At 35.2% G+C, this 23989-nt stretch overlaps 4 protein-coding genes and 1 long non-coding RNA gene across 6 annotated transcripts in view; 4 read left to right on the top strand and 1 right to left on the bottom strand.

Moving 5' to 3' along the window:
- Positions 1-174: 174 nt before the first annotated feature.
- On the top strand, positions 175-831 carry qrfp (pyroglutamylated RFamide peptide). The gene is made up of 2 exons (XM_051137348.1): positions 175-203; positions 311-831. The coding sequence occupies exon 2, from the start codon at positions 311-313 to the stop codon at positions 815-817; it is 507 nt and encodes a 168-aa protein (XP_050993305.1). The 5' UTR covers positions 175-203; the 3' UTR covers positions 818-831.
- A 1707-nt stretch (positions 832-2538) lies between these two features.
- LOC127182185 (H-2 class I histocompatibility antigen, Q10 alpha chain-like) lies at positions 2539-6852 on the top strand. Its single transcript, XM_051137334.1, has 9 exons — positions 2539-2703; positions 3601-3873; positions 3994-4281; positions 4372-4656; positions 4819-4941; positions 5148-5216; positions 5422-5487; positions 5786-5841; positions 6425-6852. The coding sequence occupies exons 1-9, from the start codon at positions 2640-2642 to the stop codon at positions 6494-6496; spliced, it is 1296 nt and encodes a 431-aa protein (XP_050993291.1). The 5' UTR covers positions 2539-2639; the 3' UTR covers positions 6497-6852.
- Positions 6853-9767: 2915 nt separating this feature from the next.
- LOC127182187 (zinc-alpha-2-glycoprotein-like) overlaps positions 9768-23989 on the top strand; it is a 195353-nt gene continuing 181131 nt past the window's right edge. Inside the window, exons 1-5 of one of the 2 annotated variants that reach the window (XM_051137340.1) lie at positions 9768-9955; positions 10607-10879; positions 10963-11250; positions 11346-11630; positions 13208-13333. In XM_051137340.1, coding sequence (XP_050993297.1) covers positions 9874-9955; positions 10607-10879; positions 10963-11250; positions 11346-11630; positions 13208-13333 — 1054 coding nt within the window. In that variant the 5' untranslated portion in view covers positions 9768-9873. Of the gene's footprint in view, positions 9956-10606; positions 10880-10962; positions 11251-11345; positions 11631-13207; positions 13408-23989 lie in introns of those variants that run through there. The other variant, XM_051137339.1, reaches the window with a different exon arrangement.
- LOC127182199 (uncharacterized) lies at positions 14027-16326 on the top strand. Its single transcript, XR_007829853.1, has 3 exons — positions 14027-14164; positions 15017-15059; positions 15145-16326. It is a non-coding gene; the product is annotated as an uncharacterized LOC127182199 (long non-coding RNA).
- Positions 18720-22358, bottom strand: LOC127182183 (zona pellucida sperm-binding protein 1-like). The gene is made up of 11 exons (XM_051137331.1): positions 21993-22358; positions 21782-21900; positions 21178-21403; positions 20820-20942; positions 20231-20403; positions 20042-20139; positions 19725-19879; positions 19440-19617; positions 19099-19237; positions 18945-19019; positions 18720-18828 (listed from the first exon to the last, which is right to left on the bottom strand). The coding sequence occupies exons 1-11, from the start codon at positions 22252-22254 to the stop codon at positions 18820-18822; spliced, it is 1557 nt and encodes a 518-aa protein (XP_050993288.1). The 5' UTR covers positions 22255-22358; the 3' UTR covers positions 18720-18819.

Here is a 23989-nt window from a genome sequence, read left to right as displayed (position 1 = left end):
TCACCTCTGCCAGTTAAGATGACTGTGTATCCTAGTCAAAGGAATTTTGATGACATTGTGGAGATGGTCTTGTGCGTCACAGGGATTTTTAACCAATTAAGGAACAGCTGTCTTGTTATAGACAATGGGCAAAGCTAGCATGGGTAGGGTATTTAAAGAAGCTGCAGGAGATGACTTCATGGAGATTCAGAACACTCTGCAAGGTAAGCCTTAAAATCAGCTCAGTGTGAAAAATTAAGTCAGCTAAGGATGATGTTTGTCTCTTTTTGGATGGAAATCTCTCAACTCTCATTTATTCCTTAAATTTCAGATGAAATTCCAGGTTTTCCATCTCTCTTCCACTCTTCAAACCACAGTCTTTTTCTTGCTGGTGCTACTGGTTCAGCCTCCCAGAGGTCTAATGCTACCACACCATCCCATGGTTTACCTGCCTACACTGGACAATCCTGAATGGGAAGCTGCAATGCTCCAGCTTCAGGCTTCACTGGGAGCTCCAGGTAGCAGACCAGTGGCGGAGCTCCAGCCCTGGGCTCTGATTCAGGAGCCAGGACCTGAGGAGCTTCTGGAGAGAGTGAAGGCAGAACTGGGATGGGGACAGAGGAGCATGGTGAAGGGCCAGAAGAGAGAGGAGCTGGGACGAACACCAGTGGGGACATTCCCAGACAACCATATAGTGGCTGTGCCATATCCACAGGGGGGAGAGGTGGAAGAAGAGGGTGGAGAGAAGCGGAACGAGGCGCTCACTTCCATCGCAGGAGGTTTGCAAGCCTTCAATAGACAGAAAGGAGGATTTGGCTTTCGATTTGGCAGAAAGTGAAGGGGAAGGAGTGTGTGTTTGTGTGTGTATGTGTGTATGCATGTGTGGAATTACAAAGATATACTTTGGAGACAAATTTGTTCCTAAAAGTGAGCTAAATCTGATGAAAACCATTCTTTGGGAATGTCATTTGAAAATTGTGGGGGGGATGACAAAAAAGTAATGTTTATTTCAAGGGAAAATGCAGATTATATGACATTTATTAAAAACTGTTAACAAATATCCTGTAGTCCTCATTTTTTTCCACAAAACATCTTTCCCACTTGAAGTTATATGGATGTGTATACTGTCAGCTCAAGTTGATGTACGTTGCCACCTCAGTTTGGCATTTATAATTTTAAATAATTAAAAATCTGGTTGCTTTGCAATATACAAATAGTGTCTGTAAAAAGAAAAACTAAAATATTTAGGCTGCACTTCTGAATACAAGATATAATTCTCCTGTTTTTGTTGTTTGTTTGTTTGTTTTTAGGTGCTTCGTTTTCTGGCAGAAAAAAATGTCAAACTCTTTTTTTTTGGAAATATAAAACGAATGTCATAGACAGAAATAACTCATTCAGGCCAAAATTTATGCAGAGTGCTAACCAGGGGTGCATTTCCCAAAAGCATCATTAGCTAACTTTGGTCGTTATTTCCATTGAACTCTATTGGTAACTACGTAACTTGTGACCATAGTTGATTTTTGGAAACACACCTCAGATTGCTACAGATCTTCCTATACTTGACAACTACAGATTGGAAGAGGATTGAACGTGGTATCTATGGATACTGGACTGCATTTAGACAATACAAAGATGGACTTGAATAGATGATAATAAATTGGGTGAAACAATACTCAAGTCTTAAGCTAAAAGGGTAAATTAGCTGTAAATAGTCTAATTGTTTTCCCACTTTTTAATACTTACATGCATTAATGCCTATTCTTTAATACACAGTGATTGACAAATGAAATATATTTCTGTCTAAATAGTAGGTCTACGTTTAGTTAAGCCTACTGTTAAGTTTTTGCACTAAATCTTAACCTACACTGACTGAAGAGTCACCTAGAGATATAGGCAATGTAATGTACATGGTTTACAAATATCTTGTCTCAGGAGAAAACCAATAAACACCGCCAAAGATGCTTTTCTTACTTGGATTTTTGTCTTGTTTCCAGCCAAAATATCTAACAATTCTTAAATCAAGAAGGATTTAGACAAGTAAAAATTATTGTCTTGTTTTCAGAAAAATTCAAAATTAAGTGAGTTTTGCTTGAAACAAGCAAATTAATCTTATTTCAAGCAGAAAACTAGATTATTTTGCTTACACCACGGGCAGATTATTTTGCTTGTTTCAAGCAAAAACTCACTTAATTTTGACTTCTTTTTTTTTTTTAAAACAACACAATAGTTTTTACTTGTCTAGAAAATCCTTATTAATTTGAGAATTTTTAGATATTTTGGCTGGAAACAAGACAAAAAAATCTAAGTAAGAAAAGCATTTTTTGCAGTGTATACGCTTTTTAAATAAAGCTGTTTCATGTAATCCTATTTAAATTAGCATGTTTTGTTTTGCATACTTTATTTGAATTGACATTCACAGAGCAAGGTCGTAATTTATTAATTTATTGTAATATAACAACAGGAGGAGCATAAACTCCGAACTCCACTGTGATCATGGATATTAGTGACGCTGCGCTCTCTGTTGTGGCATTGGATAAGATCTGTGCAGGGTGTGGATTGGGAATTTTTATATACTCACCTGTCGGACTGGTCACATTTTAACAGAAGCCGTCGATTGAGAAACACACAGAGAGGCTTTGAAGCCTTAACAGGCTTTAAAAATGGGAATTTTCACCGTTTTGTGTGCGCTGGTTCTGCTCGGTGCTGCTGTTCCCGCCTGGAGTGGTGAGTGTGCTGTTCCGACACGAAAACTGATTTTATTTTTTTTATTAAAACCGAAAGTAAAACAAGTGTTGTCATGATTTAATGGTTTCTCAGTATGCTTATGACTATATATTAACGTAATGAATGTTAAAAAAAGGCTGAAGCTTACATTTTCTCGAGTGTTAGTTCACGTCTCTTTTGGTGTCCAGGTGTGTCGGTAAAATGGCGCAGGTAAACAAGTACAGAAATACTTTAGGTTTAGGAACTTCCTTGAAAAAAAAAAAAAAATCAAAGAAACTGTATTTTACATCATCTCGGCTGATTTTAGGAGTTCTCCATTAAATTTAAAATGTTTTCTTCAATAATAAGGTTGAATTAATTTTACCAGCGAGTTTTCGTAATTTAACTTACTTAAAATACTGCTATTTGACTGTAGAATGACGTGTTGCTCTAAGAAGAAGAAGAAAAGAAAGAAAAAAGTTCTTTAGTCAAGAACCATCTTAAAGAATTCTAATGTTGACTTTTAAAAAATTATTAAATTATTTGTACCCATCTTACCCATTTTCTTTTTAGTTAGTGTTCTTGTTCTTAAAATACGTAGAGAAAGACTATTGTTGTTCCAAATATCAACCAGATTACAAGTGATATTTATTTTATACAGTTCAATAAATAAGTGTTTATTCAAACAAACAAACAAAAAGCTTAAACCAGCCTAACCTGTTTTGCTGTCAAGGCCTCCGCAAAATGGTCGGTTGTGTGTGTCTTAAATTACATGAAGATTGTCTTGTTGTTGTCGCCACCCACTGGCTAAACGATTGTCATGATAAAGGATATTTATAAAAAGAATAGACCTTGAATTGGAGGATCAAGATTGATTTTATTTATATCACACCTTATTCTAAGTGTTTTTTTCCCCAGAAAAACACTCCCTGTACTACATATACACAGCTTTATCCAAACCTGTCGAGCGGCCGGGCATCTATCAGTTCACTGCTATGGGTCTGCTGGATGACAGAGAGATTGACTATTACAATAGTGAGAACCAGAGAAAGATTCCCAGACAGCACTGGATGAAAGAGAAAATGCAGGAGGATTACTGGGAAAAAGGCACCCAGTCCAGAAAGAGCAAAGAACAGTGGTTTAACGTGAACGTCGACATTCTGATGAAACGAATGGGACACAATGATTCAGGTGAGAACCTGTGATACATTTTAACCTGCATATACATCTAATCATCATTTTTTATTTTTATCATTTAAATCTTTTTATTATCATCTGACTCACAAACACCTTCATTTGTGTGTATCTCAGATGTTCATGTTCTTCAGTGGAGACATGGTTGCGAAGTTGAGAAACAGGGAGATGAAGTGAAGTTTTCCAAAGGCATTGATGAGTACAGCTATGATGGAGACAACTTCCTGTCTTTTGATGATAAGCAGTCTCAGTGGGTCGCCCCAGTTGATGCAGCTGTTCCAACCAAGAGGAAATGGGATAATGTGCCCATCCTAAACCAGTACACCAAGGGCTACCTGGAGAAAGAGTGTGTGGACTGGCTTAACAAATTCAGAGACTATGGAGATCAGGAGCTCAAACATGGCTGTGAGTAAATGTATAATATTTGTATTTGTTGATGATCAGCAGCTGTCAAAGAGACAGAAGTCACTGATAAACTGTTTTCTGTGTCCTCAGCTCCTCCAGAAGTTGATGTGTTTGCAAAAAGGTGTACCAGTGACAAAACCAAAGTGAAACTCACCTGTTTTGCCACTGGCTTCTACCCCAAAGATGTAATTTTGACCATAAGGAAATATCGCACACCCTTGCCTGAAGATGAGGTTGAATCCACAGGAATCAGACCAAACCATGATGGAAGCTTCCAGCTGAAGAAGAGTACAATTATCCGGGAGGATGAAAAAGCAGAATATGATTGTTTTGTGCACCACAGAACCCTCGAAGTACCAGTTATCACCAAATGGGGTAATTAAAGCATATAGACAAAAAATATCACATGCTGTTCAAAACAAAAGGCTTTTAAGTTATGAAAAAAAAGTTATGAACGTAAATTTTCCCCTTTTTTCTGCTTGTCATATCCTTGATAAGTTTAGATGGTTAAAATGTTAATCTTTTTCATTTGTATAGATGGAAAATGCAAGGACTGCACACAAGAGACTTTCTTGGGTATGGCGATTGGAGCAGCGATCGGAGGCCTGGTTGTGCTGGGAGTCGGTGGATTGGTTTACTACTTAAAATGGAGGAGAAACAGTATGTACTGATTAATGATGATCCACACATTCTTATTTCAGTTTTGTGTTTTCAAAGGAATAATTTTTGCCAGAAGAAAATGCTGTCATTATTTAGTCATTATGTGATGCTTTTGAGCTCCACTGAACAAACATATAACATTCAGGTTTGGAACTAATTGTGACTATGTTAAAATACACTTTAACATTTCACTGTTTCTTCAACAGGACAACAGAATGATAGTGACACAACAAGGAGCAGTTCGACTGGTTCTCAGGATAGAGTAATCCATTGTGGTAACTATGCTTTAGATATTCCATTTAAAAGGTGGTTAATTGTATACAAAGTATTCAATAAATGTTAGCTCTTAACATTGTTAAATTGTAAAATATCCAGGCATCAGAGATACATGTCTAGTGGAGATACAGCATTTTGCTATGCAGTTTAAAATCTCAGATGTGGCTTGTATTGCTCATTAACTTGAATATCTGTATGTTACAGCGAATCTAACTGAGTTGCCCAATACGGAAATAACAGTACCTCAGCACGGTTCTGACACTGACTCTGGTGAATATGCCCCTATCTCATACTTTTTTCTTTAAGTAAAGAACCAAAATCAGGTTTCATCTTTAAATGCACCATTTCTTCCTGTAATCCAAACTGGTATCTTGTGAATCTCACTGCACACACACACAGAGCAAAACATGAGCTGTATATGCAGGCTTTTCACCACTGTTTCTCTTACATGCTGCTTTTTTTTCCTTTTCCATTTTTTTTATTTATGGTTGATTGATGCATCCCTATTTAATACGGCATGTCATGCACACCACTGGAGAAACTCTGATAATTTTCTGTTTCTCAACAGGACAAGGAAGTGGTGAAGACAGTGCTGCTAGCTCTCAGGAGGCAGTGAACCTCTTGGTAACTATATTTTAAATGTAATATCAGTGCAGCCAGAGGGATCACAATCACACTTTTATGTTTTTCTGTAGGCTAGGGTAGCATAGAAAAAATGTAATTTGTTCAACAAAATGGAAGATTAGCCCTGTTATAGGGTTTGGGGTTTGAACTAGCAGTAATATGGAACCAGCGGTAGGTGCAGAGAAGACCAGTTACATGTGAATATTTGGAAACTTCTAAACTTCAGATGGAGACTGCAGCATTCTGGATGAACTGCAAATGTTTGATTAAATACACCTGGATAGATACGACCCAAAGCAAGTTAAGAGTAATCTGACAAAATCTGACTTTAGGCCCAGTACCAGGATGAGGATAGCTGTTTTACTAAGCATCCCTACACACTGAAGTGAACGCTACATTTGGGAATTCTGGAAATCCAATTAATTTCAAATAGGATGGTGCAGACTGTAGAGTAATGTAGCTAGCTCTGAATAAAAGGTGTCTTAGATATATACTCACATGGAAAGTACCAAACGTCAGTTGCCTAATAGTTAGCCACTCCTAAAAGTAAATTCAATAACAAATATTTATGTCTTTATTTCAGATTGGGAACTCCAATGGTCAAAGTCAAAAGCCTGCAGAAGCACAATCACTACTAACAAAGCCTTCAGAGTGAGAAGATCACTGAACATTTGATCTGTGGTATTTGTCATTGCCAAATCTGACAACCCTGACAATCATTATATTTTCTGAGGTTGCTTGTAGTTGAATTATAAATGACTTTCTCTATCATTTTCATGTAATCTGGATTTTTTTTTTAACTTTGCTTGAGAGAATGATGTTTTCAGACTTGTTATTGCTACTTCTAAAGGGCCAGGGAGGACACATCTTCATTGTTTTGATATTTTTAATACCATCATTAAAAAAATTCAGAGATTTAGTACCAATGAAAATAATCCAGCCTATACTTGAGAAATGACCTCATTTCCTAATAATTATTTTGAATAATAAAAAGAGATATGTTCTCTTGAATATCTTACTCTGTAAAACTGTTAATATTGTGATTGTTTTACATTAGTTGATCAATTTTGTTTTAATACTCTTCATTTATACAGGCAATGATCACTATCATTCTTCATGATACCAAATGAATTAGTGGTATCAGTAATTGTCTGCCGGCTATGTGGGATCCATTTATTCTTAATGTACATAGTATAAACATGGTTTCACCTGTTTTAAGAAAAATGAGCATTACAGCTGTTTCCACTGTCAGAATGAATAGTCTAAATCTGTCTAAATTTCTAATGTTTTACTTAGGGTTTCATGGAAACAATTATACAGCCACATGGTTTAGTGTGTCTGCTAATCTAAATATGTTGAATACACTATGTCTTATTTGTTAACATTTTGATAACAGTAAATAAAAACAATAGGAATTACTTGGAGAAAGAGTTGGTTACTGCATATTGTCATTGAAGACTATTTTATCCATATTGTTGTCATTTTTTTTAAGTTACACTCTAGGTTAAGGGTTTCACTGAGTTTAGGTTTCATCCAGCATTGTTTGATTTAATCTTGTTCAACCCACTTATGTATGTCCACATATTATCATTACACTTTTTCAGTTTTAATTAAAACATCATCTAACATTTTCTGCAATCAGTTTCCAGCTATCCATTCATTTATTCTCCAAACCGCTTGTCTGCTTGATGTCTTGTGTTCAGATGTTGAAAGGTACTGGTATAAACTGGTATGAATTTTGTTGCATTCATTAGAACGAAAGAGAAAGTAACATGCACTTTACGCTTTCCTTATCTAAAAGTGGTTTGTATCGACCAATTTTAAGTTTCATGATAAGCTTCATGTTGCATTACAAATTTACAATAACATCGTACATGAAAAAATTGTGGATATACAAATTTTTAACTAGAGTTTGACAACTAAAAAAGCTAACTATCCATAGTTGCTGCTGGTCCCCAATGACTTCCATAGTATGAAAAAAAAATGCTGTGGAAGTCAGATCCTGTTTGCATTGCTTTTAAATATGGGCTTTTTAGACTAAACTTATTTAGTTTATTAACTTATTATTTAACTATTATAAGTTTGTTTAGAACGTTAACATTATGATGAACTGTATGAGACACAGTGAATAGATTCTTGATCTTTTGATACATTCAGGGTGGGACAACATAATGAAAAACTGAATGCTGCATTGCAACTAATGTTGAACCCTGTTAATTTTTGGATCACAATTTGTACCTTTATGGTTAAAAGTGACCGTGGCCGGCCTTGAAATGTAATTTTTTTCCCAAGGAAAATCCATGTAATATATTTATTATTTATTTATTTATTTATTTTATTATTATTTACATTATTCTGATGTTGCCAATTTAGTGATTTTGTTTAGCAATTTAGTGACATTAGTTGATTCCTCTTTGCTTATTACCAGTGTTGGGGAAAGTTACTTTTAAAAGTAATGCATTACAATTTTACATTACTCCTTGAAAAGGTAACTAATTACGTTACTTAGTTACTTTTATGGAAAGTAATGCGTTGCGTTACTTTTGCGTTACTTTTAAAATCTGGGCAGGGCTTACTTCTTTGTTTTTAATATAAAACAATTTTAATGTAAAAGCCCTTTTACACCAAAAGTGAAATTAATTCACCTCAGGCTGAAAGAAAAGTACATTTATTCAGGAGGTCACTCTTCAGCTATAAATAAAATGAAGCACAAATGTTAGTTTATTTAAAGTAATTTTTGCTTATTAGTATGGCTGATTTATATAATCGAAGGTCAGCAGCAAAGACACTTGTTAATAAAATGGGATTAAATACCTAAAGGATATTCGTTTTATTTAATATATTATTGCGGAGTTGCGTCATATTCTGAGTTGCATTTCACTGTTTTATTCATTTTGAGGAATACTGAATCTGTTTTTTTGTGAGAGATTAATTAATGAATGTTCACAATTAGTCTAGAATACAGTAACATCATGTTTACTCACAATTTCCAGACAGGAGACTTGTCAAACAATAAATGGGGAAAAAAAGTAACTGTCGTTGCTTATTTGAAAAAATAACTCAGATATTTTCTTAGAAATTCAAAAGTAATACGTTACTTTACTAGTTACTTGAAAAAAGTAATATTATTATGTTACTTACTCGCGTTACCTGTAATGCGTTACCCCCAACACTGCTTATTACCATTAATATTTTTCTGTCAGTACCACTTTATATTAAGTGGCCTTACTATATAGTTACATTTAAATTAATAATTTGATACAATGCACTTATTGTGTGCACACGTTTTTAGGTTACTTATACTTTTAAAAATGCCTGCATGTATAACATCTGTAATCATCTGTTTGACTGAGTAAATATTATGCAGTCTTTCCAATCATTTTTTAATGGTATCATCCATTGTGATAACTGACTGCTTAAAAAAATACCTGTTTTAGGGATTCATCTTTAACATTTTTAACATTTAGGAGAACAGTAAACATTTCTAGAACAGAAAACATAACTGCAAACAATTTCACAAAAATAAGTGGTTGCTGGAATAAAGACATGCTGGTCTAAATGGTTAATAATGCATTTTAAAACTCAAACCCATATAAACAAAGCCCAAACAAACTTACTGTCAGCTGGATTAGAATTTTAATGAAAATGTAGCAACCATTTTTTGTTGCTCAACCTTAGGCTGCAAGCAATTAGTTAACTTGGTGGAAAACTTCTTATTGTAAAATATGGCGTTAATAAATGTTATTAATTATCGAACGTTTAACTGTTCGTCAGGCTGTTGTCATTTTTAAAGAAGGCTAATAAACCAGTCTAGGCTGTGCACATCTGCGGTTTGTGTTGATTTAGAAACACAGCTTCAGTTCATCTGCCTAGATACGAATTAAGTCATAGCTCTGTGTTTTCTTATTGGTTAAACTTCCTCCGCCATTTTATACAGCCAGATTCCTGTTGTTGCGATCGTCAGTTGTGTATCTGTATTCAGACCTCAGTAAATATCAGTATTATTGATACATAATTAGACGATTTCCAATCATGGGTACATCTGTGGTGACTAAGAGTTTTGTTGTGCTTTCTGTTTTTCTTCTCTGCGGGATTTCGCCCTCACTTGAGACAGGTAAATGATGAACTTTACTTTTTGCTGCGCATTTGTCAGAGAAAGAAAGTGAAAGTAACTTATACTTCCTTGTCTACAGCGCTTTGTCTCGACAAAATGTGACCTTTATTACGAACGTATACTAACATCGTACATTTTGAAGTGTATAATATACTAATGTAAATAATTACATTCTTTTCATTTATAAGCAACTATCCACGAACTTGATGTCCTTAAACATCGATCAACATGGCGGCGGCCTAGTTACCAACACCCTTATTATTCGATACCAGGATCAGACATGTGTTAGATGTTAGTACAGGTTCAACTGGATTAACGTTTTTTTTGAAGCCTTAAGTGAATTTATCAAAGGTATTCGATCCTTCTGGGTAAACAGGAATTCTGACACAATAAACGAATGAATTTCACTTTATCCAGTAAGATGGATCTTTGATTACATTATTCTTTTATCTGAGTGAATATATATGTCTTTATTTATTATAATATATTTAGTCTGTTCAGTTCTTTCTGCAACTGAAATCTTAGGAGACTGTCCTGTGCATCACCCACCTCATGTTTGATCTGCCATTTTCTTCAGAAATGTAGCTAACCCTTGTATCACATTTAATTCAATAGCTGATATAATGCATATTATATTTCTCTTTATTGCAGAGAAACACTCCCTGTATTACATTTACACTGCATTGTCCAAACCTGTCGATCTGCCAGGCATCTATCAGTTCACTGCTATGGGTCTGCTGGATGACAGAGAGATTGACTATTACAATAGTAAAGAACAGAGAAAGATTCCCAAACAGCACTGGATGAAAGAGAAAATGCAGGAGGATTACTGGGAAAAAGGCACCCAGTCCAGAAAGAGCAAAGAACAGTGGTTTAATGTGAATGTTGAGATTCTGATTAAACGAATGGGACACAATGGATCAGGTAAGTCACATACATACAATCATATTTCATTTTTAATTATTTTATTATCATCTCACAAACATTTTAATTTGTGTGTATTTCAGATCTTCATGTTCTTCAGTGGAGACATGGTTGTGAAATTGAGAAACTGGGAGATGAAGTGAAGTTTTCCAAAGGCATTGATGAGTACAGCTATGATGGAAAAAACTTCCTGTCTTTTGATGATGAGTCATCTCAGTGGGTCGCTCCTGATCCTGCGGCTCTTCCAACCAAGAGGAAATGGGATAATGTGCCCATCCTAAACCAGTACACCAAGGGCTACCTGGAGAAAGAGTGTGTGGACTGGCTTAACAAATTCAGAGACTATGGAGATGAGAAGCTCAAAAATGGCTGTGAGTAAATGTACAATATTTGTATTTGTTGATAATCTGCAGATCTACAGTTATAGAGATAAATCTCACTGATAAACTGTTTCATGTGTTCTCAGCTTCTCCAGATGTTCATGTGTTTGCCAGAAGGTGCACCAGTGACAAAACCAAGCTGAAACTCACCTGTCTGGCCACTGGCTTCTACCCCAAAGATGTGACGTTGCTCATTAGGAAATATCGCACATCCCTGCCTGAAAATGAGGTTGAATCCTCAGGAGTCAGACCAAACCATGATGGAACCTACCAGCTGAAGAAAAGTGTGGAGATCAAGGAGGATGAAAAAGCAGAATATGATTGTTTTGTGGCCCACAGAACCCTCAAAGAACCAGTTATCACCAAATGGGGTAGGCAAAAGTGAAAGCATCTTCTGAGGAAGTAGGGTTACCAGTGACTCCTCAAAAAATTGGATGAGAAAATAACCCACACTAGAAAAATAGAACAACACAAATATTATGAAATATGATATTAACAAGTTTATAAGTTACTATTTTTTCTAAAGTGACAGTAACAAGGTCTAACAGCAACACCAGTGAAGTTACAGATTAAAGCTACAGCATCTCTCTTGAATTGAATTGACTCTCTATTGAGTTTAATGGACCCCCCCAAGAGTATTGTGGATTTGGTGGAGGGTAATTGTGAATGAATGTTGAAAAGTGACTTTGGAAAAGTCATGCCTTGATTGGTCTATTACAGGGGTGGGGAACCTTGATCCTGGAGGACCAGTGTATCTGCAGAGTTTAGCTCCAACCCTGAAAAAAAAATACCAGCCTGTATTCAGAAGAGCTTGATTAGCTTGTTCAGGTGTTTGATTAAGGTTGGAGCTAAACTCTGCAGGGACACCGGCCCTCCAGGATCAAGGTTCCCCACCCCTGGTCTATTACAATGTTCACGCAATAAACCCTGCCTCTCGTTTTAGTACTAGTTTCACGTATACAAATTAATTTGAATGAATAGACACCAGCTTATGACTAATTATGCGAAAATAAGTTGACAATTAAAAAACAGCTGAACATTAGTTCACAAAAATAAATAAGTAAATAAATAGAACTGACAAGCTATTAAAATGTTTCATCTAATTAATTATGTAACATGTTGATTAATTAATCAAATTAATCAAAATTAAACAGATATAAAATTATGGAAATAAATTATATAAAACCAATGATATAAACCGATTATGTATTTTTTTCTAGTTAAATATGAAGTAGTTCTGCTCAGTTATGCTCAGCTCTAAAGCTCTAAAATATGATATCAAAATGAATAAGTAGGATCACAAAATAATAATAATAAAAATGAGAGGGATCATAAAAATCACGTTTTTTATTTAGTACTGCCCTGAATATGATATTTTACATAACATGTTTATATACAGACAATACAATGACTTTCAGTTTTATTTTACTCTTACAGTTAAAAGTATCAAAGTTTCCCTTAAATGCACACTGCAATTCACCATTGTACACTAAAAAATATAAAAAAATATATAACACATGGTTTGTTAGGCTCTCCTGTGATAGCTATAATAATTTAATGCACAAATAAATAATCAAAGTGCTCTAAAGCGCAGTATGAATGGATCACATTTGCGTCAGAGGTTATGCCATGTAGAAACTCTCAAAAAGCAAAAACAAACACTTTCAGGAAGAAGACAATGATGAGTCATCAGTGTGCCACAACCTGTGACACTGAAGGTTTTAAATCCGCAAGACAAAAATAGTACCAAAAAGCTTGACCAGTTTTCAAATGCAGTTAAATTTAATGCTTCTAAAATGTGAAACACAAAAACCTGTGTTAAAATCTATGCATAAAATGTAGGATCCATTAAAACCACTCTTGATTATGGTTTAACAATGAAATTGGATGACAGTTCTCTAAATGTAGTACATTTCTGTGATTTTATTTTTATTTTTTGTTTTTGCAGATGGAAAATGGTCAGACTGTGGAGGTTCCCTGAGTATTGGAATTTCGATTGGAATTGTAGTTGGAATTGTACTTGGATTCGTTGCTGCAGTGGTCTGCTATTACCTATATAAAAAATACAAAAATGGTGAGTATTACAACATGATTAAATATTCTGGGCAAACTGTTTTTAATATTTTTTTTTAATAAAATGCTTCAACTATTAGAATTGACAGGACTGCTTCAGAGAGAGAAAGAGAGAGAGAAAAAAACATGATTGTTTTACGTAGACAGTATGAAATACCAAAATCTATATAATGTGGTTAGGTTGCAAACCTGCTAAAGATTATTTTTTTATATACAATTTTTTGTTGTCCTGTCCTGACTTGTTCACTTGTTTGTCACTGTCAGCAGTGCATGTAGAATTATAACTGCATTTATCATTGTTATTTGAAATTTTGCTCAAAACAGATTGCTCAAATATTTCTGCTAATAGTAAATAAAAATACAGGTAAACTACTTCAGAGAATACTGTAAGGAGTCAATCTGTATTTCCCTTTATATCAAGAGAATGAAAGTGAAGGGAACCCCAGTGAATAAACTCTTAGCACAGCACTGAAGTTTATCACTAGAGCCAGTGATGTGGATGCATTATTAAAAAGTTTTACCACATAAAACTAAAGGAAAATTGCTTAGGTCAACATATTCAAAAATCTGACTTGAATCTATTATTTAAACTCATTTTAGATCACCAAATATAAATTCATAGAATTTCAGCAGTGTTAACAGGAATACAGACACGTTTCCATGATACCACCACCATATATAATTAATTGTTTATTATTGTTTATTTGCACTTCAACCCATTTAATGATCATCATTTTATGGTAAATTAAAATGAATAAGCTTTCTGTAGTTCTCATTTTGTATTCCTCTTTAGATTTCCCAGCAAATGGATATGCAACACCAGCCAATGGAGGTAAGCAGTTAACAGTGCAATGTGCCGCTCTTTTCTAAAACAATGTGCCATAAATGATTAATTACGTAATAACAAAACAAAATGTATTAACTGCACATAATAAGTATTACACTGTTAATGTAATTAATTGTTCCAAATTACTATTTTAGTTACCTGCCTTCTGTCCAAAGAATATGTTCAGTTTTGTGTAAAAGTCTAATATGGCCTTCCTATTCTAAAGGCTTTTACTTGAAGTAAGTCTTCTCTTGATTGTACACCTTGTTACAGCTGTCTTGGTCAGCCAGGCCGTTTGGTGTAACTGAGCTCTCTGGTGCATTCCATTTATTAAATAGTAATATAAAAACATTACTTTGTCCTCATAACATCATGTTAACAGAAAATTACACTGTAAACATTGCTTCACTTATCCAATATGTGCTGCTTTTACATTATGACCTGTGGCAATCAATTTCTCAAACAATAACATATTACATTACGAACATTTCATTGCATTAATCATGTCATACTTAATACATTATGTGCAGCTGTTATATTCTGATACCATAGCATTGTGGTCCATTTGTGACTTTGTTTGGTCATCAGGTTCAGCAGAGATGTTCAAAAAAGATGTTCATTACAATGACGACTGTCCATATTTTTAGTCACGAAGTACAGTGTAAACGTGAATGATTATGAGTAGAGGTGAACGAGAAAAAAAAAAACTTTGACAGCCCTAAATTCAAAACAAGACATTTTGTTCACACACAAGTGGCCGAGCCAGGCCTCTCTGGGCCCTCATAAAGCCGACACTGGTGTATCTCTAATTAGAAACATTTTTCTAACAATTTTCTCATTTGTTTCTTTCTGTTAAAGGACCCAATGGAGTGTAAGACGTCATCTAGCAGAAAAATCTATTGTATGTATTCCAGAATTATGTTAAAGAAAATAATCTTAATAATGTTATACTGCAATATTGATTATGGTTTCTTTTTGTGCCACAGGAAGCAGGAAATGTAGTGACTGAAGATGTTGATGGTCATTTTGTCTTTTTTTTTCTTTGCTTTCCTGAATTCCTTCATTTCCTTCATTCTATATGTTACGTAAACAGATAGATTGTAATGACTCTGGTCATGCTGCCTTAAGACTGTGTAATATGTAATTATGCATATGTTCATGTGTGATGAGAAAGGACATGGAATATGGGGGATTTTTAACTTTTACCATTCTTAAGCTCAAGGAAAATCTAAAATATCTGGAATAACAGCTTTTGCCCCCTTTGTCCAAACAAAGGAAATCAGGATAGTTGTAGTCATTGACTGTTACCGTCAAAAGCATTTATTTAAATTAGGTCAAACATTTCAGCTAATACCCATGTCCTGTTCTTACATTAATGCATTTGGCAAATTCTTTTATCCAAAGTGACATGCATAAATTTTCAATACATTTCATCAGTTGATACATTTCGTGAAACTCAAACTCATGACCCACTGATAACTTTATTTGTTTATCTGAGGTCAGAGTATGAATTTGTCAAAAGTGTTGCGCTTCAGCTTTGAATAAGAGTTACAGAGTTAAGAGTTACTTTGAATAAGAGTGTTACAGAGTTATTTTGATGTTACTGTGATTGCAAAACAATTTTTTTTGAAGGATTTAGCATTGTTGACTGCAGATGAGCTTGATGTTTTACTTTAGTATTAATAGCATCATTTCACTATGCAAAAATGAAAAGAATGCTGGGCACACACTGAAAGAGTTTTAAAATCTTATAAGATCTTCAAAATTCTACAAAAAACGTTCAGAAACCGTTTTGTTCCTATAGTGTATAGCGTGTCACGATGTAACACAGACAGCACACAACACACCAACAGCTTTTCAACCAGAGTCCCTACTGTGAACACGGGAAATATCGCAAAATCTCTCGAGACCTGAGAATAAACAAGATTATTATTTTATTTTTTAGCAATTTTAGAACAAAGAACATACCTGGGCAATAACAAAAATTACATCAAATACAGTAATAAACAAAAAAACAATAAATAAAATAAAATAAGAAAAACAATAAGAAAATTGCATGTCCTTAAACAAGTATAAATAATTACAAATTATTCAAAGAGTAGATTTAAGGCTTTAAAGTAATGGCAGGAAGTAATTGTGATGATAGTGTGCAAATTGTGCTGTGCCATAACTGCGTTTTTCTTCTGTCAACTTTCTGATTGGATATTGTTTTGTTTCAAGTGATAATCTGCAGATCGGACACATGTTGGTCCTCTGGGTTCCCCCACACATCAGGATTTCTGATCGTGAATATTTATATTTACAATTCGCGATCGGGGCGCCTCCGACGTTCTTCAGAGCACATTCAGTCACTCTTAACACACCTCACACCACAGGAAAATCTGATAAGATAATCTTTAGAACCACCGAGATAATCAGGACATTAACGGGGATTGTCGGAAGGGGAGAAATCCCCTTAACAACATAGTTTAAAAAAAAAAAAAAAAAGTCTAAACTATAATTTTACAAAGCTACGAGATTTGTAAACATTTAAATAAAACTAAAATAACTTTATTCAACAATTCTTTTCTTCCACATCACCACCCTCTGCCACTGTGTGTGCATTCTTCTGCTTGTAAACAAGGCACAGCATGGTATTCTCAATAATGGCAGAGGATGGACTTAAGAGTAAGTAATGACAGAATTTTCATGTTTGTGTGATCTATGCCTTTAAAATGCATGATTTCAACAATGCCATCTGCTTGCCAATGTGTGTGCATTCTTCTGCACAGTGTGGTACTCTTGATAATGGCAGAGGATGGACATAAGAGTAAGTAATTAATGACAGAATTTTCATATTTGTGTGAAAACAGCTCGTTTTACTGCTTGTTTTTGCAAATTGGTGTTTCTCACCATATGTGACCCGGGATCACAAAACCAGTCATAAGGGTCTATTTTTTAAAACTAAGATTTATACATCATCTGAAAGCTAAATAAATAAACTTTCCATTGATGTATGGTTTGTTAGGACAGGACAATATGTGGTTGAGATAGAACTATTTGAAAACCTGGAATCTGAGGGAGTAAACAAATCAAAATATTGAGAATATTGCCTTTAAAGTTGTCCAAATAAAGTTCTTATCAATGTATATCAATGAATATCAATGTATTCAGAGTTGATTGAGCCTGTTTAAGGTTTTATCTCATTAAGTTAATAAAGCAAGTTGCAAGGAAGTTTTATTCATACATGTAAATGTCTGAAACCTCAATTTTTTGGGGAGGGGCTGGGGATTTCATTGGTTTTATAGGTTTATGGGTTCAGATAAGAACTTACACACACACGCACTCCCTCCAAGATCTGTTAAAAACCAAATATCTTTTTAATTATATGTCATTGCAGCATTGTGGTTACTTATGTGTGAACACAATAGCTAGTCAGAGGTGTTTATGTTAAACTAACCTCAGAACTTGCTCATGACTAGTCATAATGACTAAACTTTTGTAAGAATGAAGTTAAGGTGTACACATTTGTGAATCCTTTAATTAAAACCGAAGTATATAGTGTAAATTATTTAAAGGTACACTGTAAAAAATAAACAATTTGTTGAGTCAGCTTAAAATAATTTGTTACGCTGCTACCTTAAAATTTTAAGTTCAGTCAGCTCAAATAAGTTTTGTCAACTTGAAATGTTAAGTTGTACTAAGTAACAACTTGGATATTTGTAAACTTAAAAGATGGGCAAGTAACCCAACTGCCTTAAAATTTTAAGTTGAATCAACTCAAATATTTAAGTTGTCACTTAGTATAATTTAACATTTCAAGCTGAATAAATTTGAGTTGACTGAACTTAAAATTTTAAGGCAGCCAGGTAACAAATTATTTTAAGTTGACTCAAATTGTTTTTTTGTTTTTTTTTGTTTGTTCTTATAGTGTAGTCATGTCTAGTAACAATAATTAAGCTTCCCCCCCACCTCCAAATAGTTGACCGTTCCCAACTGCTATTAAACATTTCTATCCCAAGAGCGTGTGCCTGGAGCATCCTAGGAAGTTTACAGCTTCATCAGATTTTTCAGCCCTGATAAATGTGACCCTGGACCACAAAACCAGTCATAAGGGTCAATGTTTCAAAACGGAGCTTTATACACCATCTGAAAGCTGAAAAAACAAGCTTTCCGTTGATGTATGGATTGTTAGGATAGGACAATATTTGGTCGAGATACAACTATTTCAATATATAGAATCTGAGGGTGCAAAAAGATCTAAATATTGAGAAAATCACCTTTAAAGTTGTGCAAATGAAGCTCTTACTAATGCATATTACTAATCAAAAATTAAGTTTATATATATTTACAGTAGGAATTTTACCAAAAAAAATCTTCATGAAACATGATCTTTACTTAATATCCTAATGATTTTTGGCATAAAAGAAAAATCTATCATTTTGACCCATACAATGTATTTTTGGCTATTGCTACAAATATACCCCCCCAGCGACTTAAGACTGGTTTTGTGGTCCAGGGTCACAAATCTCCATCCCTGGACAGTTTGATGCTTTAGTCTTAAGTGCTTGCCAGAATGTACATTGTGCAAAGATAGAGATAAAATTTTATTCAATGTCAGACAACACCAATCACAAGAGGATTCACACACTCCCATTGCCAGTAATTCACCTGGACCTTATTCATGGAGACTAGAAGAAAATTGACAACAAAAAAATCACATCAGCTGGCAGACAACAGAAATAAGTAATTGTAATGGATCATAAACATTTGATTGAATTAATGTATGCACATTTTGAACACACACCTTTCCATCAAAGCAGGTCTCTGCACAGGGCAATTCAGAGGGCATGCACACTTCAGTAGAGCACATGAAGTAAATCTGTTTGCAGGGACAAAACACATGAACCGCAGGCTTGTCTTTGCAAATCATGATTCTGATCAGGTGTTTGTGTAGTTACCTCCTCATTCAGGTATTTATTGGTGGATAAATCCATGAACTGAAAGGCTTTAATCTCAAAGCGACGCTTGTGCCGATTCTGAGGAAGGTGTTTCATATAAAGAATGGAGATGTTGCCAGAGTCAAGAGGATTGGGGCATCTGCAGAATAAGTGTTACACAAGAATCAATGCTGAATAAAAATACATTTGAGATGAGCAAAAACTCTAAATATCTAAATATAACAACTTTTATGGAATTAACTGAAACTAAATGTTTTGAAATGCAACAAGTAATGTCACTGCATTTAATGAAATATAAAGATGAATACAAATTAAATACCCCCAATGGCACAGCCTCTTACCCCTCAAAAATCAAAATCAGGGCACTCCTAGCGGAGCGTGGATAGGCCACACAGTAGTGAACTATGAGTGTAGCTGCAGGTTTTGGAGACTTCAGACGCAACTCCAGATATACAGGCTTCCCCAAAAGAACATTTAGCGGCTGATGACACCATGGATAAAACTTGGTGAAAGTTTCATCTGCCCAAAAGGAAAAAAAAAAAAAAAATCAATTAAGGTCAGGGTCAATTAGGCATCTCAGAAAAGGCTATGACAGTATGGCATGTTCTGTGATCACTGAACTTCACCCTCAGAAATTAAAAGCTGAACTCCAAACAGCCCTTCAGACAGCAGGTGTGAAGGCAGACTGGGACTCATAACCATGTACCCTGCACTCGCAAGCACAGGTCCGGCAAACGTGGGAGAGGCTGAAACCTTTGGGTAGCGGCATTCAACCATCAGCCTCAGGAGCACAAAATAAAAGACAAAGGAGAAAAATAAGATGTGTACAATGGTTGCCTGAAAGATTGCAAAGATTTGGAATGATGCACTGCAGGACCAGAATCATGTATTAAACACACTAAAAGAACAGGATATACCATTTTCAAAGAACATTTTTAAAAACCTGATTGGATTATCCCTGGAGATCACGCCGTACTTCAGGTTCCGAACTTTGATGATGGTCTGTACCTCAGCTAGGTAAATTGTTGTCTCACCAATGACCTGTAAAATTACAGCAGCTGTCCTCTTATTTCAATGAACTGACAGAATCAGCATACAGTACAAGCGGACTCATCTAAGGCTGAATACTTACAAAGGAACGTGTTCCACACTCAGTGACAGAAAATTTGAAGATGGCAAAGTCTTCGTTGGCGATAACAGGCTTGCAACCAGTCTTTCCAGCAACCATCAGGCTCATGGGGTTCACATGGATGTTTGTGAAATCATTATAAACAGCAAAGACAAAGTTCTTATCAGCAGTGCATTCTGGAAAAACAAGAAGGTTGAGGCAAATGAGCCTAACTGTGAAAACAGAATCAAAAACCTGATTATTGCAGGTTAATTTAGGATTTTCAATGCCAAACCCCCATTATGCACTACTATGTGCTGAAGCAAAGATTTAAGAGCAAATAATGCAAAAGATTTAATTTTTAATAATGCCAACAAGACAATACCTGTGCACAAAGCATACATAAACTTAAAACAAGTACACAAATGCTCTGAGCCTGGTCTGAAAGGACTTTAAAAAAAAAAAAAAGTGATTAATGAATGCATGATGAGGACCCAAAAAGTCTTCAGGGTTAAGGTTTTGGAGGCCAACATTCTTCCACAGCAGATTCATTAAATAATTTCTATATGACTCGACTTAATAGACTATGGCCAAGACGTACATAAGAACATACCATCCATGGGATAGTAGCAGACTGAGGTCGTTGCATCAAAACAGCATCCTTTGGCCAGACACTCGTCTTGTGTTATACCAGAGGCGCTACACGACACTCTCTGATCGGCAGAGATGTTGCAGCCTTAAAAGGAAATACCATGAATAGCAGAGTTACTCTGAGAAAGACCAACACATCATGGTATTTGTTTTGGCAAATTAGTGGTGTCATTTGTAAGGTTTCATATGATCTGCTCATGCCCCCATCCTGGTTATGTTTAGAGGTGGGCCTTCATGTTTTTCTCCTAAAAACTGTATTTTTATGCAAATCACATATTACAAGTTAATACAAATTTACCACCAACTGGGTTACTGTTCACCTTCTGGTTTGCTGGTAAGCGGGAGCATGTTTGGTGCTGACAGGGGAGGTGATGACTGGGAAGTCATGGGCAGGGGTAGTTTTGCACACGTTGGTGTCTGATCTGACTGCACGCTGAGGTGTTTCAGGGAAGCACTGAGATGTTGGTTTGAATCACAAGACAAAGTAGCGACATCCAGCTGTCCAGCTTCATCTGGATAGAGGACCCTCAGAGTGTAACGGCCACCCTAAAGAAAGAACCACCAATTTTTAAACAGATGCTTGGAGGAGAGATGTTCCAATAAGCAGGCTTGGGAAATCAAATGAAAAAGGTCATTTGGCTTAGAGGTGGAGCAAGACATTATATTTTGATGAAACACCATCAGCGTGCATGTTTTAACGAACCTTTTACTCAAAAATGCATTGTTTAATTCACCCCTGTGTCATTCTAAACCTGTACATCTTTCTTCCGTGGAACACATTCAGTCAGTCAGTAGGGTCTGAACAACATTGACTTCCACTGTATAGACTTTCTGGACAGGTTTGGAAAGACGTAAGGGTGAGTGAAGGACTATTCATTTGACGTTAACTTTAAGAGCAGAAATGCTTCTATAAATTATTAATACCTCCAAGGTGACATGACAGCCATCGTAGTCAACAACCAAAATAGTATGGCCATAGCCTTGTGTCAGGGAGTATCCACAGGCCGCTGGGGCCCCAAGCACAGATTCAATTACTGAAACACCTGAAAATATTTATAAACATTTTAATGGCAGAAATTGAGATGTTAATTAAATCTACATGCATGAGAAGAAAAACTGCTATACTAGTACTTACCCAAAATCTTAACCTGACTGAGAGAACCAGCTGGCAAAATCACTTTCATAGTATCATTGTTACAGTAAACTGCCAATTTTGATTGTGTCACCCCTTCAGTGTCTTGAGGTGCCACTTTGAAGTGATCAGCTTCAACATCAGAATAATCATCATTTATGCTTGAAAAATAATCTGAAGTAGAGACAGGCTTTGAACTCTGTGACAAAACCAAATCAAAGCAACACAAAACCAGAATTAGTGTTTTCACACCCTGCCAAGCCATCTGTGCCCAAAACCCAGCAAAGGATGAATGGAGAATAAAGAGCAGCGCTGCAAAAATCTGATCACTGATGTGTCAGAGAGAACTTCATTCATAACACCTGCCTCCAGCAGTTCGAAGATAATTACCTCACGTTGAATATTAATTAGGTCACGTGACGCTTTTCCCAGCGAAACGCAAGAAACGCCTGACTTCATGAGAATTCATTATGTTAATGAGGTCGTGCTCCCACAACTGCCCTTGCACTGAGCTTTGGGCTGCAGTCGATTTTATGAAGAAAATAATAATAATACTATTAATTGACAGAACTGAAGTATCCAACTACGTTATACATTTAGATACTGTATCTCGACAGCTACAGTGCGCCATCTGCTTCACACAAATAAATGGACTATGGAGGTTTTAAAACTTACAGAGAATATATTATTGAAATCAACATAATACGAAATTACATTAAATAACACAAAAATAACGGTTAAATATACCAAAACAAATGGTATGTTGTTTTAATATGTGCCATTTTGAACAAGTGTGTTCAAAATATTTTCTTTCCTCCCAACTATTTGTATAGACCACGTTTGAGCAGACGTCGCAGTGACGTCACTTGCAGCTGCGCGTGCATAGTGGTTGCAGAAAAACTGGTAACAAGTGGAGGTAAACAGGTAAAATCCATGGAATAAGAATTTTGATGTCAAAATCGGACTGCAAATAACTTGTGTAGAATGCTGTCGTCAAAGACGCCATTTGCAGCTAAACGCAGACGTTTAAACGGACAGACTATGGATGAAAACTGCTATGATTACTCTACTTTTAAAGCATAAATTTGATTTAAACAATTAGGTCTACATAATATTCACATCTGCTGTTCATAGGGGACGTATTGTATCAGCCCTACAGTTACAACATTAAATATTATTTAAACCTATTACTATTAACATTTTTACATAACATTTTTTTATTTTATCTCACAATCCTTACTTTTTTCTCGCAAATGCACGTTTATATCTCCTAATTCGGACTTTATAACTCGATTTAACTCAAAACTAGTGAATCTGTTCATTCTGAGGGGAAAAAAGACAGAAGTGTGGGATATAAACTCTTTTTCTGAGCCGAGGGGAAAATAAAGAATGACGAGTTTTTTTGTTTTTTCGCATTAGACTTGTGAGATATAATCTCGGGATGCAGGGAAGTAGTGTGTGACACGAAAAAGTGCAAAAAGTCACTCTACGTGGATAGATTTTTTTTTTTTTTTTTTTTTTTTTTTTTTTTTTGACGGATCATCTTACGCACAAATTGGCGAATCTCACAGCCAAATCAGAAACGCAATAGAAAATTTCTAAAATCAGTAAATTTTATGACTACTACAGTAAATGTTGTATTGTATTGTATTGTACTGCTTTATTGAGTATTTTCATTTAATGCAACGTTACACTTTACCATTATTATTATTAGTTACTATTATTGGTCTGAAATATATATATATATATATATATATATATTGTATTTATACATTATATTGTACGTTTTAATTCCAAACTACAGACATGATGAGCCTACAGAACATGATGCATTGCTGTGTCTGTCATAACTAAATAATTAAAACATTTTGGAGACAGTGGCTATATGTTTTTTTTTTTTGTTTGTTTGTGTTTTGTTTACAGTCATGCTTTAACGGACATTAATATAAGACAATACTGCAAAAAAGTTTACTGAGAAGCTTTTATGTATATTTGTCCTT

The sequence above is a fragment of the Labeo rohita genome, chromosome 19 (assembly GCF_022985175.1).
Source record: "Labeo rohita strain BAU-BD-2019 chromosome 19, IGBB_LRoh.1.0, whole genome shotgun sequence".
In the NCBI taxonomy this organism is placed as follows: Eukaryota; Metazoa; Chordata; class Actinopteri; order Cypriniformes; family Cyprinidae; genus Labeo; species Labeo rohita.
This window is presented reverse-complemented; position numbering and strand designations above follow the sequence as displayed.